This window comes from Rhinolophus sinicus, chromosome 2 (genome assembly GCF_057876585.1).
Source record: "Rhinolophus sinicus isolate RSI-liver-muscle chromosome 2, RSI-T2T, whole genome shotgun sequence".
Taxonomy (NCBI): domain Eukaryota; kingdom Metazoa; phylum Chordata; class Mammalia; order Chiroptera; family Rhinolophidae; genus Rhinolophus; species Rhinolophus sinicus.
The window spans coordinates 92,390,959-92,414,805 of NC_142502.1; the positions used below are offsets into that span (position 1 = coordinate 92,390,959).

At 41.6% G+C, this 23,847-nt stretch overlaps 1 protein-coding gene across 5 annotated transcripts in view; it reads left to right on the forward strand.

Moving 5' to 3' along the window:
• The window catches only part of ADGRF5 (adhesion G protein-coupled receptor F5), a 98,736-nt gene that overhangs the window by 62,963 nt on the left and 11,926 nt on the right, over positions 1 to 23,847 (forward strand). For 3 of the 5 annotated variants that reach the window (XM_019734690.3, XM_019734691.3, XM_074333038.2), the window contains exons 5-15: positions 1,961 to 2,137; positions 2,268 to 2,374; positions 3,945 to 4,003; positions 4,842 to 4,984; positions 8,460 to 8,681; positions 9,898 to 10,101; positions 17,538 to 17,708; positions 19,591 to 19,710; positions 19,861 to 20,070; positions 21,143 to 21,355; positions 23,076 to 23,231. In XM_019734690.3, the coding sequence (XP_019590249.2) occupies positions 1,961 to 2,137; positions 2,268 to 2,374; positions 3,945 to 4,003; positions 4,842 to 4,984; positions 8,460 to 8,681; positions 9,898 to 10,101; positions 17,538 to 17,708; positions 19,591 to 19,710; positions 19,861 to 20,070; positions 21,143 to 21,355; positions 23,076 to 23,231 (1,782 nt within the window). The remainder of the gene's footprint in view (positions 1 to 1,960; positions 2,138 to 2,267; positions 2,375 to 3,944; positions 4,004 to 4,841; positions 4,985 to 8,459; positions 8,682 to 9,897; positions 10,102 to 17,537; positions 17,709 to 19,590; positions 19,711 to 19,860; positions 20,071 to 21,142; positions 21,356 to 23,075; positions 23,232 to 23,847) is intronic. The other 2 variants (XM_019734692.3, XM_074333039.2) reach the window with 1 other exon arrangement.

Sequence of the window (23,847 nt, forward strand, 5' to 3'; positions counted from 1 at the left end):
AGCTTATGTTACGTACACTCAATATAGACATATGAACAAACTCTCCTTGATTTATTTTGTTCTATTGGAGGCGTGGCTTCAAGGGTCTCCACTGTTTCGGCCATTTTAGAAACTTGTTAACCTAAGTTTACAAGTTGGGTTAACAAATTTACAACGTGGATAAACAAGGTGCACTTTTAAGATGCAAATGCCCTGGGAAAGTGTAATTTATCCTGCCAGCAAGACTGGTCACTCACATGTTGGAGGGGTGAATCCTTTCTGACAGGTGAGAGAGTCTGAGGCTCATGGACTTCAGGGCTGGCTGGGAGGGCTGGGGAGAGTTGACCTCAGAGAGGAGCGGGTGGGATGGGTGCGTAAGGAAGGTTAGATTCACTGACTCTGATACTAATGCCTAAGCACCCTCAAATTTTCTCCATTCCCCTTTTCCCATGCTTTCCCCACCCACTCTTCCAACAGCTGACCTTATGATCCTTTCAAGAAAGACATTTTTAATAATAGTAAACAAAACAGGATTTTTAGGATCAGACAACATGTGTCAAACACCAAACAATACCTAGAGTTCAGTAGGTGGTCTTGAGATGATTGCTTTTGTCATCCTCTTAAAGCATGTATGTATTTTACATGGGAGGCAAAAGTTCTTCAAATACTACCCTCACATCCCTCTCAAAAATGAACGAATGAAAAAAGAAAGAGAAAGAAAGAAAAAAATGCTTTAGCAGTGGGATTTCAGGTCAGTAGGAGAGAGATTTTGATAAAGGGGGTCTTGTTGGCTCCCTTCACATTACCCCCTGCCAATGTTCACCAGTCTCACTAGGAGCCATGATTTCCTCTGTCCCTTATGCTTCTGTTCAATTCCCACCTACTTCTTGGGCACAGGATTGCATCAGCATCCAAGGATTAACTGGAACTTGGTTTTTCCTCCTGTTTCAGGAAAAATTATTTGATGGCTTTCCTTTGAATAGTCATTCTGTTGAGCCTTTGCCTAGGTGCCCATCTGCGTAACAAACAGCACCCAGTGATATGCCTTTGGTCCAGTTTTAGAAATAAATTCAAAGCCCTCCATTTTCAAAGCATTTTTCAATGTCCCCCTGGGATCAGAGTCTGTGGGGGTTCTCACATTTGACTTGAAATGTGAAAGGCACAATGTTGCTTGTACTTTATGTTTTTTATGTATTGGCTGCATAACAAATTACCCCAAAACTTAGCGGTCAAATAAAATTTATCATGTCACAGAGTTTCTCAGGGCCAGACATCTTGGAGAAGCTAAGCTGTGGCTCTGGCTCAGGGTCCCTCATGAGGTTGCTGTCGAGCTGTCAGCCAGCGGGGCATTCTTATCTGAAGGCTCCACTAGGGGTAGAAAATCCACATCCAAGCTCACTCCTGTGGTTGTTGGCAGGCCTCAAGCCTCACTAGTTGTTGGCTAGAGACCTCAGTTCCTCGCTCTGTGGGCCTCACGATGGCATGTCCTCATTTGATAACAGCTGGCTTCTCCCAGAGCAAGTAATCCAAGAGAGATTGGGAGAGAGCCACCAAGATGAAAGGCACAGTGTCTTTTATAACTGAATCTCAGAAATGATATATCATCACTTCTGCTACATTCTGTTGGTCACACTACCCTAGTACACTATGAGAGAGAACTACAAAAGGGTGTGAGTACACAAAGGCAGGGATGGTTAGGGGCCATCTTGCTGGCTGCCTACCTAGTATACACTGAATGTCCAGGAATCTGTTTATCATGTTATCATTGGAGGCATCCTCTGGGTTAGTCAGAGTAGACATCTTTTCGATGGCCATGCCTAATAGTATGGTGATGCATACGGAATCATGGGAATCTCATGCAGTACTATTGCACTTCCCAGAAAGGCAATGTGGTGTCGTGTTAGTCTATACATACTTGTAGCCTATAAATACAAAGGTAGTGACCACCTTATCTCTCCTCACTGTTCTTGGTTAATGACAGTTTGCAGACCTACTGGAAATGAAATCTGGTGCTCCTGTGAGACAGGTTATAGGTGGCCTCAGGAACAGTGCCTCCACAATCTCACTTGTCAAGAGCATGGCAGCTCCCCTGCAGGCCATCACTGTAATTGCCTTAAAGGATTGCCTCCCAAGGGACCTTATTGCCAGCTCAAGAGAGGTAAGTAACTGCTCATTAAATGTTTGTTTGTTGAGTGGCTATTTAATACCAGCTCAAGCAAATGTTTCTCCATCCTATGTGTCCTTAAATGCTAACATGAGATTATTAAATACTGCCCTGTGTTTTTCAGCTGTTACCCTGAGAATGTCAGTCAGACTCAATGTGGGCTTTCAAGAAGACCTCAGGAACTCTTCCTCTGCCCTCTATAGGTCCTATAAGACTGATTTGGAAACAGCGGTAGGTTTTGTCCCAGGAGCCTTTTAATGAACTAATGCTTTAGGCTGAACTGAATCTATTGTGTTGACAGTGGATAGTTTGCTTGGATCTGTCAGAATTTATGAATGTGGATATCAAAGTTGTTCCTATACATCTGGGTTAATGAATTAAGAAGTGCTCAAAAGAAACAGTGTTTGGGGGATGAATGACATCATCTTGACCTACAGGCATAACTTCTTCCCAGAGTAGAATTAATTCAGATAAGATTTAGTTGCATCAACTCACTGAAACCTATTCAGAGGCCCAAGAATCTGGTCTAGAAGCACCAGATTGTGCATTTCTATTCATCCTCACACACCGCATGGATGAAACCCCAACATCTTTTGGGCAGAACAGCCCAAGCCTGGAACAGAGGGTTCCAAATCACTCCACACATTGAAGACATTTAAATATACTCAGGTGAAAATCGAGAATATCCTATGAGTGTTAACTGTGTGCCAGACACTATTCTAAGTGCTTTACACTGGATTAATTCATCTAAGCCTAAGTGCTTTACTTGAGGTGACTCATTTGGAACAGAGCTTCCTGACTGGTGTGGCACAAATTATTACAGGTGGGATGGAATAATGACTTCCCTTAACTCTTGGGGCAGCTGAGGCCCTGCCTCAGGCCAGAAGGAGGCCAAGAGCTTCTCCCAATGTGCCACAGAAATGTTATCGTTTTCCATGGGTACCATGATAAAAAGCTGATACAGAAATGCTCTTGAGCATCTGATTTGCATATGTGGGTTGTAGTAGTTCTCCACAGCATGAGAAACACCCCATCCCCTCCCCATCCCCCCCCACACTAAATTGCATACTTTTGAGGAAAGAGAGAGTTACATATTAATCTTAGAAGTCCACCCATCAGTTACTTGCACAGTGTTTTGCATATCACATCTGCCCTACAAATGTGATTTGAATCAAATTAAATCTCCTGTAGGGTTGGTATTCAGAAAAATAGAATAAAAACATCATCAAAAACCACACTGGCTCAACCAATGTTGCCCTAAGTTAAGTGAAGGAGACTCAGGCAAGGTTGTGGTCATGAGCTCCACCTCATAGATCTCTAACTACAGGAAATGTAATTGATGAAAGGCCCCAGCTGCTGCCCCCAAAAGCCATGACAGTGCTTGCTGCTCTCTGCTAATGAATGAGCATGGCAGGTCTGTGTCTAGCAGACATGGGACTCCTTTGAAAGCTTTACTGAACCTTCCCAAGTTCAGTCTAGGATGAATCCATCCAATCTTTCTTCCCACTCTCTTTCACTCAGGATCTGATGTTTCGCCCTGCCTTACTGCTGCCTCCCCCATATTCTTGGAATACACTTTTTGCACATTTATTCTAGTGTTTGCTTCTTGGAGAACCCAGACTGACATAGGCAGATAGGAATTACTTCTTCAAAGGTCCACCAATGCCAGCGCTAATAAAATACACAGGAGAAAATCTTACCCAGGGTTATAAGGAATATGCACTTTTTAGTTTGTTTCAAATCTTTGACATATCTCTCACTGGACCTTGATACATGACACTGGTCTTGCTTTATTTTCCAGTTCCGGAAAGGTTACAGCATTTTACCAGGCTTCCAATTGGTGACTGTGACAGGGTTCAGGTAAGAATGCTATTATTGGGTTCTTTCTTTCCAATGGCAGAGGACAACACATTAGTGAAGGAGAAAAAGCCCATTAGAAGGGCATCATCTGGGACACTCAACAGGAACATTTTGGTAGCGGTGATGACAATGCCAGGTTGCTGGGGCTTAAATACTGAGAACTGTAGCTCACTTCTTACAGATGGATCTACTTAGAAGGAAGGTGAGAGAAAGACTCATGTCCATTCTGTGCACACAAGAATTTGGACACAAGATTTGGGATAAGTTTGTAGTCTAGGGAGGTCAGAAATAAAAAGTTAAATTATATCATGCGATGACAGCTTTATTCAATAAAAGTTGGCCAGCCAGCCAGGACGACAGATGCACGCTGCAATGTGAATTGCTCCCTGTGGAGTTGGGCACCCTGGTAGATCTGAGCAGGTTTGTTCAGTGTTTCAAAAAGTTAGTTGCCAATCTTAAAAATTAAGAATGTTCATAGAAACATTCAGGATTTTGATTTCACTTGACATTTAGCATATGTCTAACTCTGAGCCAACGTGGCTGTGTGACAGCAGTCTCTGCATTGTGGCTGCCACCCTATGACCAACTTATGTGATTCAGTTCACTCTTCCCTGGCTATTTCCTTCATTGATGTTACCTGTTTGCAGACATTTGAGTGTGCAAGCCCTGCCTCGGGCTTTCACCTAGAGCTTGAAAATACGTTGATTTCAGTGAACCCTTGAAGATAAAAGTACCCAGGCTGTTTCTGCCATTTTGTGTTCTCATGCAAATAAACCATAAGGATCTAGACTTTTCATATTCACTTTCTGCTTTACTGAACTGAGTGTTCTCCATCCAGGCCCGGAAGTGTGGTTGTGAGCTATGAAGTCAGGACCACCACACCATCACCTGAGTTAATGCATAAAGCGAATGAGCACGTGTCCCAGAAACTCAATCAGACCTACAAAATGGACGACAGTTCCTTTCAGGCAGTTACTAGTAGTAAGTAGAACCTTGCTACATTTGTTTAATGCATAGATTCTGTTTAGATATGGCAATGGTGTTTATCATTATGCTTAATCTAGGAAATTGCATTAGATGTCCCCTGTGGAAAGCGTTTCCAGTCCTGGCATAGAGGTTAACGTGTCATCTCTAGGTCTTTGGCTGGTGCAAAGCCTCCTACTGCAACTAATATCACTAATGGCGCAGGGCTTATAGGGGAAAAGATTTTATAAGGGAGCCACAGAGCCATCTGGGTTTATGGAAATTTTCCATTAACAGGCCCAAAACATCCAAAAAAGTAAAACCATCATTGTGGTGGGGGGTAGGATATTCATGAAACGCACTGATATTAAATAGGGGGCCACTGTTATTTTAGAACAGTAGTTCTCAAAGTGTGGCCCCCCACCAACAGCATCAGTAAGCACCACCTGGGAACTTGTTAGAAATGCAAATTCTTGGGGCCACCCCAGATCAAGTGGGGACAATCTGTGTATCAGGTGACTCTGAAGCATGGGAAAGTTTGAGAGCCACTGCTTTGGGCCATGTATAGCAGTTGTAAGAATCTTGGGATTTTTGACATTCTCCACCATTTTACAAATGGGGTACAGAGTTGGGCTTTGTTGTGTTAGTAGGTGGGCAGACCTATTATTGCTTGGGGGATAGGAAGAGGAGCTGGCTGGGCAGGGATTTGGTGGGCAGGAATTAGCTGGCAGATGTTCTAGATAACTCAGGCCCATGGTTCCGTAGTGAGGGTGATTCCTCTGGAAGCAACGTAGTCTGCTGTGTGGGAAGGCACTGCACGAACTGAGAGAAAGTGTGTCCTTCTCGCCAGTTAGGCTGTCCTCAATAGCGGGTTTTTACTCCTTCTGTTTACATTCTCTGCTGGTATTTTTAGACATCAGATCATTTATGAAAAACAAAATATTGAAAGAGATATACCCAATGGTAAGAAAGTGCTACACCATCGCACCATAACAAGATAAAATAGCAAAATCAAAACTGAGGATAAATAAGGCGGCAACCACATAGATAAAAAAACAGAAAATTAAAGGAAAGGGTATATATGGCCTAAAAGTGTGGACTCGCATAGAAACAATTTCAGCGATGCCACCACTTCCTGACCCTTCCTTCCACCCCACCAACCAACAGATGCTTTACCCTGACAAATTCTTTTTATTTACTCTTCTGAGCGCATAGGAAAGCAGAAGTTTCTAGTATAGGTAAGCTTCAATTACGAGTACTCTTCCCCCAAATTTTCAGTTGTGCCGACAAAGGTTAGCCATTTAAATGAATAAGGATGCAGGAGTTTTACTGGTTGGTGGCGGACAGTCAGTTCAGAAATAAGGGTACTGATAGCACAGTTCACAGAAGTGCTTTAGTATCCATGGCTATTCTTTCAAAGGGCAATGGAGTCATTGTGAAAGGGGCTCCACCCCCTTTTCTGCAGAGGACCTACATTTGTCCCTGTGCTCCTTTGAAAACCAGGATGTGATTCTGTAACATGTGCAGCTTTAGACCAATAAACATGAATTTATATCCTGTGCAATTCCACGGGCCAACTTGGACACCGTCCTGCTATCCATAGTGTTGGTGGTGTTTACCCAGAATACAAGTATCCAAAAAAATCAAGTGACTGAGTGTTTTTTAAAAGTTATACTTACAGAAATGCTTCAAGATGGCAGAACAGGTAAATGCTGTGCCTCCCATGACCACATTGAAATCATAATTAAACTATAGAAAAATCAACCTCGAGAATCATCGGAAGAGTAGCTGAACAGAGCCCTGATAACTAGGGATATAAAGAAGAAGCCATGTCAAGACTGTACACCATAAAACAAGTTATAATTATATTTGGGAGGCAAAGGAGAGGACGAAAACAAGAAATAAAAATGCTGACTGAATGTGTTGGTATCAGGAATTTATTTTTAAATCCATCTTTATGAAACACGAAGGGCACACGACAAATTTCAAAATAGTCCCATTGATGTTGTCATATATTAATCCTCTGGTGATGTTTGATTAATCGGCAGGGTCCCTTCCCCAGAACACCCCTTTCTTTAATCACTCCCAGTGAATTTGTGATCAATTCTATACTACCATAGGATAAGGGCAGTGTTACTAATCATGGTAATTAGCAACAGCAGTAATGCAAAGACAGACACTATTATTGTATCTTTTCCGTGTGAAGCCCAATGGGTTACACATGTTTCATCTTCATCTCTTCTGTGAGATATTATTATCTTCACTTTACAGGTGAGGAAATTGAGGCTTAGAGAGGATAAATAATTTGCCTGAGGACACCTAGTAAGTCACACAAGGCTGTGTGACTTCAAAGCCCATTCGCTATATTAAACAGTCACAGATGGCCTTGATTCCTAATCGTTGAATGTGCTTTTTAAAAATCTTATTTTACTCAGGAACCTATAAAAAGTGGTAAGAAATATTTAGATCCCTTCATATTTTGACCAGAACATCATACCACCGCAAAGTAATTTGATGGGGTGTTTTAGTCCGCTGTTTACAATATAGAGAGGCTCTGACAGGCATGAAACCCCAAGCGAAAAACAAAAAAGGCTTCAGCCTCCTAACCCAGCTCCTCTGATTTCCTCAGCACATGGTACTCATGACATAGCACAAGAAACACCTTGGAGGAAAAAAAACTGCCTGTTGTGTAAGCAAAGGATACCCTTAAAAGTATATACAAAACTAAAAGACATTGTATTTTTATTTCTGTTTGTGAGATGACTTAATGCAGTGATTCCCCAGAATTTTAATGTAAAACAATAATAGACACTATTCCCCCAAATCACCTCCCAAGGTAGCTTGCATTGCTTTCCAGACAAGGGAGCTGCCGCTCAGAGAGGCTAAGCAAGTGCCCCAGGGTCACACAGCTACACGTGGCACAGATCCAGGATTCAAATCTAGACCTGTGTGTCTGTCAAGCTTCCACACGTAAGGGCCCATGAGTATTAGGTCTTAAAAAATCATTCCCCAAGCAGACTTTATTATTTTAAAAAAAATTGTTTTCCCATTTCTAATTCATCAAAGACGTAGAACAGAGCTTTCAGTCAGCATGAGATATCAGTTATGGGTAAGAAGCCATTGATATTATTTAAGTCCGTAGCAAAGAAACTTGATGTTTAATTTAGTTGGTATGGCTTTTTCATAAGCAAATAGGCATTTTTCTACCACACAATTTGAAATAATTGAAAATGTCTTTGGGACTCCCAAACTGTGCAAAGTGTGCAAAGACCCCAACCTGGAAACAGTCCTAGTATCTGTGACTCTGGCAGGCTGTAACTCTTTGGGCTTCAGATACCAGCCACCCAGGGATGGAGTGAGGAGGACGTGTTGCCTCATTCCAGTCAGCACCACCGATGCGGTGGCGACCTCCCTGGTGGGGACATCTGGTGAGTGGCATCAATTCCGTTTATTGGCTTTGGCATCCTAATAGTTCTTTCCTTTGGGTTTCCAGATGAAACGAAATTCTCTATCATACCAGAAATCATCTTTGAAGGGGATACGGTAACGCTGACGTGTGAAAATGAAGTTTTGTCCTCCAACGTGTCCTGGCACCACGTCGCAAGACGCTTTGACATCCAGAACAGCAGCAGGTTCTCCATTTACACCTTTGTGCTCAACAACATGACCTCAGTGTCACGCCTCATGATTTATAACATCACCCAGGGTGATGCAGGTGGGTTTCCATCCGGTTCCTGGGGGCAGGAAAGAAATGAAGAATTCACGAAGAAGCAAACCATAGAATGGGTATAGAGCGTGTTCCCTTTCAAAAACAAGGCACCGGGCTCAACTTTTCAAAATTGAAAATAAATCTCAGGCGTCTCAGCCGAGCAAATGTAGCCTTGGGAGACAGACACAGTTTTCCACATTTACTGAGGCTTCTGCATTGGGACCTGAGACAAAAAGCAGACATTTGTTTTTAATCTTTTAAAATTTTAACACAGCTTTGTTAAGGGAGAATTGACATATAATAAGCTGTACATACAGAGGGTGCCCCCAAAATGTATACACATTTTAAGAAAGGAAAAGGAACTATTAAAATTGTAATATGCAATATACTTGTATACCGATAGCAAAAGAATACAAGTCACATTCGACGTCTGCAATGACAAGAGGTGCTCAAAGTGGTTACCATCAGCGTCCAGACACTTCTGATTACAGCGAACTATTGCTTGAGCAACGTTGACCAAAGTGTTCCCTTGTATACATTTTTTTTGGCACCCCCGGTTTTTAAAATATACAATTTAATGTTTTGACGCATGTATACACCTGTGAAATTATCACCATACTCAGGACAGTGGGCATATCTGTCCCCTCCAGTTTTTTGTATTCCATTGTAAATCCTTCCACCTGCCCCTGCTGGCTCCCCCTCCCCCAGCATACTACAGAAGCATACGTCTTAAACCTGACATCCTAGAATTTAATAACTCCATTGTAATCCAGAGGTCAACAGGGCCATCTTTTTCTCTGAATGAGAAGTTGGGTTGCAGACACATGTTTCCTGTCACATCTTTGTCGATTCTGATTTTGCCATGTCATATAAATAATATTAACTAAAATGCCAAAATTATGCAGTCTGCTAATTCTCCAAGGCTTTCCAATTTTCCTGTCTACCTCTTCTATCCCCACTTTCTTCTTACCGGTGAAGACCCTGAGATTTCTGCTATTTCCTTAGAACACCTTTCTACTCTACCTTGTAGCATCAGAAATATCTACATTGACATTCTGCACTTTCTGAATGTTCCTTCAGGGTTGTTCAGACCAAGTTTCAGATGCTTTTGAAAAAATGATGTTTCTTGAAGCGCTGACCTGACACCTGAGATGAGGTTATCATTCTTCTAAGGAAATACCTATATGTAGTAATAATAAATGCTTTTGTGTATCCTCTGCAGGTGACTATATTTGCAAACTGACATTAGATATTTTTGAATATGAGTCCAGAAAAAGAGTTAATGTTACACCCATCCGAATTTTGGCAAATGAAGACATGAAGGTGTTGTGTGACAACAGTCCTGTATCTTTGAACTGCTGCAGCGAGATTAATGTTAATTGGAGTAAAATAGAATGGAAGCAGGAGGGCAAAATATATGTCCCAGGTAAGAATGTTAGATACCTTTTTGCAAAGAAGTTTTTGTCTCTTGGCCAAGTGAAAATGGGAGATGCAGAGGGTGGAAGAGGAAATGTCAGATGGCTGTTTTTTTCCCCCGGACTTCAGACAGTGAAAATTACTAGGTTTGATGCCAGCTCTAGCTTAGCTAGTCTAGAACAAAATTCCCAAAATATATGCATACAAGTGTCACATTTGAGTTGTAGACAAGATCCTGGCAGAGAAGACTCAAGAGGGGGTGATCTGATCACATAGCTCCATAGCATTTCCCGCCACAGCCAACAGAAAAGCTTATCCCCACCTACCTTCCCTTTCCATCTTCAGCAAAGAGCCGAGGATGAGGTCATCAGCTTTGCTTTGGGAGACTGACTTGGAACACCTCATTTCTGTGTCTCTTCTCTTATTGTCTCTCCTTCTCATTTCTCCATCTTTGTATCCACATTTTCTTCTGTGTTATCTAATTCTGTGTCTCTGTGTTTTTTAATCTCTCTTGTAGACCTGTTTGCTTCTCAATGGTTTCCTGTTAGTTTCTGATCTTGTTTGCTTTCATTTTCGATCTGAGATCTTACTTGAAGTTCCCTACCACCCAGTTTATACTGATAAATGATAACAATAATAATAATAAATTAAAATAGCAATACTCTTTTATATAACAGTTTATGATTAACCAATTTTTTAAAAACAGTTTTTTACTTTTAATCATATTCAAACTTGAACACAAATTTAAAGCTGGTGTTTTTTGCCTCTAATTTTCAAAGAAGGAAAACAAAGTCCAAATTAAATGACTTGTTCAAGGTTGTCACAATAGGAAGTCCAAATTAAACGACTTACTCAAGGTTGTCACACTAGGAAAGGAAAAAGAATTGGGACTCACCCCAAGCCTTGTTTCATAAGACCAGGGTTTATCTTGGCCAAACTATATTACCATGCCTGGTGCACCAGCAATGGAGCAAGCTGATCTGGCAGAGTTTGTACTGAAGTAGAAGACTGTTTTCTGCCTAGAACCCTCATGTAACAAGATCCAGTCCTTCCCTTAAGAAATGACAATATTAAGTGCTCATCTTTACAGTAAAAAACACACAAAACGAAACATGAAAGTAAAATGCGGCTTTGTCCATGATATGCATTAGTGACTATATTTTACAAAGCCTTTGCTACCAGACAAAATTATAAAACATGAACTAATGGTCAATCTACATGCGACTTTTCCTGAGCCCATCTATTTTGCAAAGCACTTTTCCGCTGCAGCATTTGTATTCAACCGTAAAGCACTCAGAATGGGAAAGGCATCTGTTATCTTGAAAATGTTGACACATGGTAGGTACATTTAGTCACTTCCCTGATTTTTAAGAAAGAGGAGGTGTAGGCATCCTGAAGGAACTGCCAGATGGGAGAGAGACCTTGCACAGTTCCCGAGGTACTGACTTACCAGCTCTCAACTCTAAGAGGTGAACAACCTCGCCCTCTGGCAGAGGAACCAGGAAGACAGTGAGGCAGATGCTCCGGGACCTCTCCGTAGCCACCACTTCTTCAGACATTCCTGATGTCCCATGATAGCTGAACCGACTGCAGAACAATGGACTTCCTGTCACGGGGCTGGCCGCCAGGGGACCTGCACAAGTCAGTTCTTTGATGAATTAGCCTCTGCTCCAGGCCCCTGGCCCTTCTTCCCCTGCCCTGGCTGCCCCTTCTCTGTACCCGTCTTTCTCCAAATTCCTCAAGTGCTTTAACACCCATTTTTCCGGGTCAATGGGAAGCAATCTAGATAAACAATTCACCCCAAACATTTTGAACTGAATGTGTTACCTCTTCTCAGACACAGATACATTTCATTTTCAAAACACTCTGATAAGGGATAAAACAGAAAGAAGTAATCAGCAACAGCAGAATTTCTAGCTTTCAGGGTTTCTTGAACAGGGAAGGATTTTTGTGGTTTTCCAAATCATTGGGCACCAACTATTATATTCATGATAATGGTAGCAGAAGTAATCCAGAAGTGCCCCCTGACCCACGGAGAATGCGTTCCAAGACCCCCAGTGGATACCTGAAACCGTAGCTAGTACCAAACGCCAAATACACTGTTTTTCCTATACATACATACCTATGATAAAGTTTAATTTGTAAATGAGGCACAGTAAGAGATTAATAATAATAACTAATAATAAAATAGAACAATTATAACAATCTACTGTAATAAAAGTTATGTGAATGTGATCTCTCTAAATATCTTATTGTATTGTACATACAGCCTGGCTATGCTGGACAAAAGGATAATTAACATCCCAGGAGGGATGGAGAGGGGTAGCATGAGATTTCATCAAGCTACTGAGAATTGTGTGCAATTCAAAACTTATGAATTGTTTGTTTCCAGAATTTTCCGTTTAATAGTTTTAGACCATGCTTGACTGCAGGTAACCAAAATGACAGAAAGCAAAACCATGGATAAGGGGGGACTACTGTAGCATTGATACTATAATACTAGTAATAGTAGTAATAGTAAAGGTACCAATAGTTATTATCATTAGTTCACCTTCTAGTTTTTCTGTATCTGATACTAGCTTTGCCTGTATAGGAATGGCTTGGCAAGTTGGGGGAATGTAAGGGCAACAGAGTTTGTAGACTCACCATCGTTTTTCTTATGCGGTGTGATGATAAAAAAAGAATGAAAGCTCCATTCCCATTTTGCCCACAAGTTAGAACAGTTCCCAAAGGAGTGCATAAACTTCTTTGTGACCCATGATACTTCCTTGGTTCACCGTCATGCAGAGCATTCATAAAACAACTGAATCTTTACAAGAGGGTGTCAGTTTCTTCCTGGCTGACTATCTAGGCCTGTGACAGCACGGAGCAGTGATTTGTGAGGGGGGAACAAACACCCTGATTTCCCGTTTTGTTTGTTTTCTTCCCAATTGCCCCACTTAAGTTTCTAAGCTTCTGTGATTGTGCGTGTCTGTGTGCTGTCGGAAATGTTCTTTTTGCTTCCAAACAAGGCATAAATAAGAGATAAAGAAGTGAGACTGGCTTTTTTTCCTTATTGACTAGAAATCGGTCTTGTTGCTTTCAAGCCACTTTATAAAGTGCCACTAGCAGCACGCCTGCCTCAGGGACTGTGGTGAGACCTAAGTAGAGAGCAGTTGGAAGTAGCAAGCGGCATTGTTAAGTGGTAGCATTCTCCATTCTGGCTGCACACGAGGGTCACCCCACTTGTTTTAAAAGACCAGGTGTCAGGACTCCACTGTACAGCAATTCAATCAGCATGCAAATCACGCTTGGTTTGGACTCCAAGCAACGGCATATTTTCTTCGATTTCACAGGAGATTTTGTTGGGCAGAAGGGGAATGAGAGCCATGGATTTAGTCCAATCCCTCATTTACACAGGAGGAAATTGAGGCTTTCCAGGAGCTGTGTGGTGTCTCCCTAGTGACAAAGTGCTCTATTCCCTCACTCACTGCTCTCTCTCCTTCTCCTCCATGTCACTCTCTGTGTCCCTAGGGATGCTATCGATAAATCCGATTTTAAATATATTAATTCCACAAAACTGGATTTTTTAAAAAAGGAGAAAGAAAGAACTTGAGCCAAGTCTTCTGTCCTAGAAAAATTACCTTTACAATTCGTGCTTTCCAGTAAGACAGTCTCTAGTCCCGAAAAGCTGAAATTTCAGCCCAGCCACGTGCCCTGGTCCCTAGGCAGGGCACGGTGGGTCACCTCATCGACTCCCCAGACCTTCGTTTATTAAATAATGATTTATGGTACCAACTTTACAAGACTCCTGGGGGCAGAAAAACCGAGATGATCAATGCAAACATTTAAAACAGACTTGAATACATTGAATCTGCCATGGTAAATATTTTCTGGAAATGATAGCTTTAAAAACCATCCCTTCACTTGTCCTCCGTGTGGTGGGAAATCTTCATTGGATATTATCTAACCTTAAGCAGCAAACTCATAATTACATCCCATTTCTTCTCTAGAAAGCACAGCACCAGCTTAGCTGAATTCAGTACTTGGCAGGCAGGACAGAGAGTGGCACAGTCCCAGGGTGTTGTATGAAATACAAGGTGAATGCTGCCAATTCAGAGCACGCGCTTCTGTTCTCTGACTTTACCACCTCTTTGGAACCTTCGCTCCACTCTCCCAACAGGTGTTAGCCTCACAAAAATACTCGTTTCCCCAAATAAGACCAGCGTGCCACTGCTTCTGTACTTTGACTTATATCACTGGTTTCTAATTTAACTGTAGAATCCTATCTTTAAGCAAAACCTTGTGTAGTTGTCTAACACAGGGTTTCCTGACCTCGGCACTGGTGACGTTTTGGACGGGATCATTCTCTGCTGAAGGGAGCTGGCCTGTGCATTGCCGGATGTTTATCAGCATCCTCTGCCTCTACTCCCTAGGTGCCAGTACCAACCCCAGTTGTGACAACCAAAAATGTTCCCTAATATTGCCAAATGTCCTCCAGGGAGGCAAAATCGCCCCTGGTTGAGAATCACAAGTCTGATATGTGAAGCAGACCAGAGTAGAGCTGCTCGAGTTATAGAAAGAATGAGGAGCTCAGAGCCCACCTGGCCTATTACCTTCCCACCCCTCAACCCAGCCCCAGCTCCTGAAGCAGGAAAGTCAAGTTCTCCAAGGAGTGCTGCTTCACACACACACACACACACACACACACACACACACACACACACACACCACATGTAGAACCTCACACCAGAACCCACAGCCTCCTTTTCTATCTCTGTCTTTCAAGGCCTAGAACAAATCTTCTCTCTTCTCTGAAATCTCCCTGAGTCTCTCAACTGAAACTTCCACGCTTAAATCGCCACAATAATACATGCATTTCCTTCTTATGAAAGCTATCCACTGTGTATTATAATTATTTCTGTACATCTCTTTTTTTTTTTGCCCCGTCTTGCATAACTCATTGTCTTGCACATTAGTTTGGTGAGAAAGCTGGGCTTGAAGGATGGTAAGAGTCAGTAGGAGGAGGGAAAGAGAATATTCCAGGGGTGAAGACAGGCATAGGTCTAAAGCTCCAGGGAGTGCTGAAGGCCCAGTACGTGACCTAGTTTTTAAAAGAGTGGCATAGAACAAGACAGAGTACAGAGGCAGATTGGAATCATACCGTGAATAAATACATATACGACATTAAGGAAAAATTAATTTATTTTGTAGACAACGGCAAGATTTTAAAGGTAAAAGGAGTGGAGTCAGATGACCAGAGCTGAAATTTAGAAAAATAAATTTTAGACAATACAAATAAATTTAAAAAATAAATTTTAAGCTAGTGTAGCCAATAGACTGAAAGGCTAGGTGACCAAAAATAGAGATTCAGTTACAGTAGTGTGGGGTTGGCGGATAACGGGTCACAGGGTCTGGGCTAGTTACCGTGGGTCGGAGTGGGTAAGACAGTTGTGAGATGTTTTAGAAGTATAACCTAAAATGTCTTACAACTGATTGGAAGTGGAATGTGAGGAAATGCAAGTAATTAAAAATGACCTTAAGATTTTTAATTTTGTGAACTGCCAATGGCAAAGAGAAGAAACATTAGAAGATGTACAGTTTTTGTCTGGGGAGAAGAAAGATAAGTTCTCATTTGGACATTTTGTGTTTGAGATACCTCAAGTGTCAAATTGTCCCTTGAGGAGGGGTATTTGCTTCTAGAGTTTCCAAGAAGAGTGGTCTCTTAGATAAAGAGGGGGTGGTCATCCAAATACAGGATATAATAGGAGCCATGAGTGAAGATGAGATTGCCCAGTCAGACAGTAGAGAAAAAGATAAGGAAAGGGTCAATAGCAGAATGCTTGGGTGAAGGCCAGTGTCTAGGGAACACCAACATTTATGAAGAAGCCTGGGAAGGAGATCCAGAAGTGAGGGATAAAGAGAGAAGAGAGGCCTGGGGAATCTAGTAAACCAGAGAAGGTGGGCAGCAGAAGGGGATGTTGCCGTCCAGGTAACTTGAGAAGCCACTGGATATGGGAAAGAGGAAATCCCAGTTGGCCTTAAAGGAACACTTTAGGTAGAATATAGGGGAAAAAGGTAAATTACAATGGTTTGATGAAAAATGGGCATGAAAGACTAAAGGTGGCAAATGCAGAAGCATCATGGTATGAAGAGAGGAAGAAAATGCCATGGTAGGTAGAGGAGCTTTCAGATTGGGGAAATATTATTTTAGGAAGGGATGACGTGAGTATACCAGGGGGTTGGCATGAAAGAGCCCAAGGAAAGATTAGACACAGGGAGAGGAAAGATAAAGAATGGAACAAGAAAGGCCTGGAGGAATTAAGAAGTGGGTTTCAAGAAATAAGTGGTGGGGTGAGCCATACAGATGGGCAGGAATGCTGTGCTTATGAGCTAGGGGGTAATTCAGTCAAGGTGGGTGAAGACGGAAATCAATTTTGTGTTTTCAACAACCATTTTGGAAACTGGGAAGAAAAGCCACTTACGTATCAATCAAAATATTTCAAATATCACTGATTATCCAGCCAAGTCTGAAAATGATTAATTTATGTAGGAGCTCATCAGAAGATTGATTCTTTTTCTTCAATATTTAGAAGATTGACAGTGTTTGAAGGATGTCTTAAGAGTACATGGCAGTAGGCAAGGTTGGAAGCGAGAAGGACTGGAGTAGAAAGCATTCACCAGGAAGGTGTTCTAGAGCAAGAAGTAAAGAAGGCTTGGAGGGCATGGCACCTGGGGAATGAAAAGCAAGATGTGGAAGAAAAGCTATTTTGAAGGGGAAATTGCTGGTAACCTGAAAAAACAAGAAGCTGAAGCTTCCACTAAAACATATAGAGCAATAAAAGGGAAAGAGTTATGAAAATGTTTCTCAAATGAGATGAGTATCAGATGTTCCAGTCTTGTTTCTTTCTCTTTTTAGTAATAATAATGATAATAATAATAATAGTCTAAATAATCTGACATTTTTTTCTTTCCAGTTGAAATCGTCACCAAAGACCTTGCTTCTCTCTCTCTTTTTTTATGTTTTATTTTTCATGCTCTGACGACCATCACTAGTGGGGCAGGCCCCAGCCAGGCTCTGTTCTTAAGTGTATATATATATATATATATATATATATATATATACACACACATATATATATACACACACGCGTTTTACCGGACTATAATTCTGGGCCATAGCTATTATTATCTGTCCCCATTTTACATCTGGAGAAACTGAGGCACAGAGCAGTTTCATGACTTCCTCAACCACACCGTGCCAGTAAGTGGTAGAGTCTGGGATGTGTAGCCAGGCATCCTGACTCCTGAGTCTGCAGACCTAACCACTGCGCCATCCCACCATCCATCCATTCAAAGAGAAAAAATCTAATGTAAACAACTGTTTTTCACTGGTTTGGCCTCTTTGCTACTAAATCAGAGAGTCAGCCAACTGTGACAGCAAAAGAACTGCTTATGTCATTGCAGGAAACTCTGAAACAGACTCCGATTCCAGCTGCAGCAGATACACCCTCACAGCTGACGGAACTCAATGTCTAAGTGGGTCAGCAGGAACAACAGTAGTCTACAGTTGTGAGTTCATCAGTGCCCATGGAGCCCGGGGCAGTAAGAACATAGAGGTCACATTCACATCTGTGGGTAAGCACTCTTACTGGAATGTTTAGCATTGCCCCTCAAACCAAGGGCTGCCCATCAACCAGGAATATCCATGAGCAATAAAGCAGGGCCTTGCCTCGTAGTGGGAATGTTGCTGGGGTGAATCACAAAATGGGAAACAGAAGAGGATTTCCCTGTCTGCCGTTTACATTCAGATAAAGTGTTTAAAATCAGGAAGGGCGGGGGTGGGAAAGAGTGCCTGCAGGGAAGGAAGGCCAACATTGTACTGGTAAGGCAGAGAGTAGACTGGGAGGTCATTTCACACTCAGATTAGTCCTATGTAATCATTGAATTTATAATGAAGATAACAGTCCTGATTCCCAACCAACCCCCATAATTTTATTCTCTCTCCCTTGAGTGGCAATAGCCTGGCTCATTTCCCACCACCCTTTACCTCCCTCCCTCTGTCATCCCTCCTTTCCCATCTCACCTATTCAGGAAGAATGCTGCAGAAAGCTTTAACAATCTGGTACTTTGTGGTTATTTTACAGTTGTAGCAAGTGTTTTCTAGTATTTTAATTAATTCAGCTTACTAAGGTTCCTTAAACATAACATTTGTTCTCCTCATATCATAAAGCATTATAACTTCAGCTCTATTGGCAAAAATGGGGCAAACTTGCTTTTCCACCCATCTTACAAAAAGTGAACTATTAGATAAATCATCAGATCCCCTTCTGGACACTTTGGAGAAAAGAATAACACAAATATACTTGCTACTCTTGTTCACATTTTTTATTATCATGACTTGGCATTTTTAAAAGAGCAAGATTAGGTTTATCGGAAAACAATATCACTGTAGAATTCATGGGTCTTTTGAGCAATGTGCAGTTATCTACAGTGAGAGTAGTTGTGCCCTGCGAGTTTTAACTCTGAGAGTCATGTCCGTAGGTGAGCTTTTGGCTGTCTTAGGGGCATGTGTAGCCTTCGCTGAAAACCACTGGTCTGTAGTTTGGACTTCATCTGAGAATCAAGAGAAACGGATTCAGGGCCCATGAACCTTTTCCTTTTCTCTCTCAGAATCCGCCACCCCTTAGAAAGCCACTTCAAGATCCCTACAGCCAGGGAGGGCAATGTAAGGGACATAGTAATCCATGCTTGTGTGACTTTGGAGCTCTAGCTGAACATTTGAATGCCAACTTCTGAACGGTACTATGGAAAGCCCTGATTTCTTTTGATTATGGTTCAGGATAAAATTTTATACTGATTGCAAAAGTAGGCTGGCATCAGTGGGCTCGAGCTCTGAAGTTGTTCACCTATAGAAGACAGAACTGAGTGGCATTTCGAAATGTCAACTATGTAGAAGGTATGCTCCAAGAGGAGTGGAAAGATAGGGCCAGAGGCAGAAATAGTGGAACGTTCATATAAGGTTTCATATTTGTAAAGGTCTTGTTAATCTTTTTGGTGACTAAATCCTCATGAACCTATGAGGACGTTCTCCGAAAGAGGAGTAAATGTAGAGAGACTTACAGTTCGGGTGTCTATGCATCCTCCTTTGCCTGACAAAGTCCGGGTGTAATTATTTGGGCAATAACTCATGATCCCCCTACTTAAAATATAGTTCCCCAAATCACTCCTGCTTACTGGGCCCAGTGCTAAGTGGTGGGGATGCAAAGACCCAGAAGACAGAGTCCTGTTCATGAGGGGCTCACCTCCTTATGGAGAAGAAACATAGAAAGAAAGAAGTTAAAACACAATGTGGTATTATTGTTATTATTATTTTAAGTATTTTAAAAGACTAAAGAATGAAGTTTTTACCAGAACTGAGCCATTTACTCTCCCCTGAGGTATCACAGAAGAGGTGGGCGGGGAGCTGGGTTTCAGTCCATATCCCTAAGTTTGCAACCTTTTCCCTGCTGAACATCAGGAGATAATTCCAGCCACAAAGGGGAAGTGCACGAGTTCCTAAGGCATGTGATGGAAATGAGTACAGTTCAGAGCACCACCGGAAACAGCCTAGAAACAAGTAAAGCCCAGGAACAGCAAGGTACTCATCCGCATTGACACAAGGACAGTCAGGACGGTCCACGCCTTCTGTCTCTCTGTTAAATTTCACTCGTGTGTTGATGGCACCAAAAAGACTAAACATTGTACTTGTTGTCGGCTTTCTTTTGTCTGTTTGTTTGCATTCTTTCAGCCAACCTAACAATAACCCAGGACCCAATTTCTGTTTCTGAGGGACAAAACTTTTCTATAAAGTGCATCAGTGATGTGAGAAACTATGATGAGGTGTATTGGAACACTTCTGCTGGAATTAAAATACACCAAAGGTTTTATACCACGAGGAAGTATGAACATGGAGCAGAGTCAGTGCTGACAGTGAAGACCTCGACGAGGGAATGGAACGGTGAGTGAAAGGCCAGTGCCCATCCGGCTGCCTGGACCCTGGACACACACTATAATAGTTACCATCCACGGAGGGCCTGTGCCTGCTGCTCTACATTAATAGTCATCATATTGAATACAACAGCCCTTTGGGGGAAGATGTCATTATTCCCATTTTACAGATGTGGAATCTGAGGGTCAGAGAGGAGAATAAATACATCTAAGCTTCTACACCTGAAGTTATAGAGCCTGGACTGGAACTAGCCTCTCTCATTCCATGAAGTTAACAGGATTGCTTTTAAAAATACTTTGCCAGACTCTTAGGAAGGTATCACCCAATTATGGTATCAAAGAATCTAGGTAAAGGGTGTATATGCCTGGTTCCAGAGAAAGGAACATTTTTGTTTCCTCTTTATCTGTATATATTATTCCTGTTGGGAAAAATGCAAATCTTTGGGAAAAAAAGAAAACTTGACAGAACTGCTGCAATAATAGCTAACATTTATTGAGCCCCTACTATGTGATGGATACTGTGCTAAGTATTTAAGTGTATTAATTCATTTAAAACAATAAACCAAGAGGATGGTGCTATTATTATCCCTGTTTTACAGACGAGGAAAGTGAGGCCGAGGTTAAATAAATTACCTGAGGTTATACATCTCATAAATGGAAGGGCCAGGGTGAAAGTGAAACTGGCTCTCGTGGACAACTCTTAACCACTTCATTCTGAAGTCTTTCATTAAGTGTAAGGTTCCTCAGTCCAGATCCTGTGAGTTCCAGGTCTTCCTCATTTTTTCACAGGAAGGCCAGGTAACAAATAACTTGGCATTGTTTGCCTGGACTTGGTAGTATAAAATCAGGAAATAGAGTATTTTTTTCCCATGCTGAACTTATACCTACTCTGTCTAAATTGCTCTTTCTTTCTACGGGGCAATAACTTAGGAGGAGCCATAGCGTTTCCAGTCACATTAAACTATTGAACTATCATACACAAGTACTAAATATATATATATTCTCATCTAAATCAACTACACTTTCATTTTATATTGAATTTAAATTTTCATTCCATCTCCTTTTTGCGTCCTTCCACTCAGGAACCTATCATTGCATATTTCGATATAAGAAGTCATACAGTATCGCGACCAAAGATGTCACTATTCACCCACTGCCTCTAGAGCCAAACATCATGGTTGATCCGTTGGAAGTCACAATTCTTTGCAAAGGTTCCCATTACTTCAAGTGCTGCGTGGAGGAGGATGAAGACTACAAAGTAACTTTCCAAGTGAACTCTTTGTCCTTTCCTGCTGGTAAGAGGCCAAGTGCTGAATTGTTAGGACATAGTATTTCCTACATGGGGAAGCTTAAAATTTACCCTTAAAGTAGAAGTAAAGAGATCTAGGGATTGCATCAGAGACAGGATGTGACAGAGTGAATCCCATGAGTCATTATTACCTTCTATTTTGCTCTGTGCCCACTGGCTCATTGGCTTGTGGTAAAATCTTAAGACTCTATGAGGGTGGAGCCCATTGTTTTTCATGGGAGCTGTTGAAGACAGTACTATGGTAAGATACCTTCACAGGCCTTCTACTTCCAGTATAATAGACTAGCTGAGGTCCCTCCCATCGTATGTTGATGCAATGAATCAACATAGCATCAAGGTACCATAAAATCATTTTAAATGCACAGCTGAGCAGGCAAGGAAGTAAGAGAAATAACCCAGGGCCAAATATAGAGAACAATAAAAATAATGCTACAGCTCATGCTGGGTCTTCCCTGAGGGTACCCGCCAATATCAGGAACTTAGAACCTTGGGTTTTAAGGCTCTGAAAGGCCATAGAAGTAAAGGTCTTACTCCCTAGGCAGTAGCTAGGGTCCCTCCACCCCACCAGCACAATGTCAGGAACGTCAAATGGTGACATGTTCGGTAAAAGAACAAACCAGAAAAATTCATCTGCCAGAGTTAAGAGCTAGGCCTCATCTCTGAGTGGGCAAAAGCTTCCCCTGAGAATGATAACCATCTTGCCCTCACTCAGGTTTGAGGTTTGAATTTACACTGCCTATGTGTTCCGGAACTCCAAACTAAGGAAAAAACTGTACCATGGGTAGTACCCTATGACACCTGGTAAAAAATGCAAATCCTCTCTTGTAGAATGTACCCTTCCTCCAGATCCTTCGGGATCCTTTCAGTTTAAGATTAACCAAATATGAGCTCACACCTCAGATCTCAAAACACAGACAGCATCACGAATGATTTACAAGCTTATTCATTCTTTCAAGAACAATTCTCATGGGCCTACTCAATACAAAACACCTTAGTAGGCAATGAAAAGGAGACAAAAGAAGTGGGGCACATATATTAATAGGTAGAGGGGCTCACGTTATAAAAGACAATGCATATAACATTAAATATCCAAAATGAGCCATACAGATCAAAATAACTGGAAGTTCGGAAAAGTAGGGACCCCAAATGTCTGGTAAGTTTGAAGAAAGTTGCATAGTAAGGGGATATAGAGTCAATCTGGATATTGAAACATTCAAATATGTCAATATTCTGTGTTCAGCATGCATACATTCAGTGTTTTCTCAATGTACCAAATACTGAGCTAGACACTAGAAGATTAAAAGATAAGTAAGACCAGATCCTTTCCCTTCAAGACCTTATGGTCTAGTGGAAGAGACAGACCCATAAAGAGACGACTCTAAACCAATGTCGTAAAGGCAAGATAGGATAGATAAATGCACAAGATGTGATGGGATTTAGATGGGTAGAGGATATTTTGAAAGGCATTCTGTTTGTCCAAAACTTAGAGCCATGAGCGGTGAAGGTAAAGATTTGGCTAGCATGTATACAAATATGGACTTACTTCTTGGTTAGGGGCATTTTTAAAGCCACATTAAAAAAAAAATTGAATGTGGCACATTCCTGGGGAAAGTTTGGACAAGTGTATCCATAGTAGATAATTTCAACAAAAGTAGTGCTTTGGATACTAACGTTGTGACTTAATTCTTTCCATAATTCTGTCTTAGAGAAAGAAGTTAATGGAAAACAAGTGTGCTACCAATTCAATTTCAAGGCAAATTCCATTCCCTGGTGTCCAAAAACTGTTGACGTGTTTTGTCACTTTACCAATGCCGCTAATAATTCAGTCCGGAGTCCGTCTATGAAGCTTAATTTGGTTCCTGGTGAGAGCATTTTAAATTTTTAAAAATGTTATAATCATAAGCAGGGATTCATTTATTCATTCACTCCCTCATTCATTCATTCAATAAATATATGTTAAGCACCCTCGTGGCGCAGGCCTTGGGCTAAGCATGGGGGATTTGAAAAGAAATCAGCTCTGTATCCTGCCCTCAAGCCTAGGGGAGAGATGGATGTGATAAAAACATGTTATCACATGTATTGTGGTAAGTGCTAACCTAGAGACGGTGTGGGCGGTCAGAAATGACTGCCTGGTTTAACTTTTGTGGATGACAGGTGAGACAAAAGTTATGAAGGAAGCCTTACAGAGAAGTCATGTTTCATCTGAATCTGGGAGGTTATCCACCGCACCCGGCAGATAAGAGTGTGCTATGTCTGTGTGGGGCTAAGACCCCTTTGAGGTTTCAGCAAAGACAAAGTGTCCCCATAAGCACTGTCTCCCTGAGACAGGGCTACGTGAAAAGAATTGACCTAAAGAATAGTCTTTCCCATCCTTTGTTATCATGGAGCCAATTACTTTCTCACCAACCTAATATTTTCAAGTTCATGATCTGTGGAATCATTTCATTATAGCCCAGGCCGAAAAACTGTCCTCAGTAA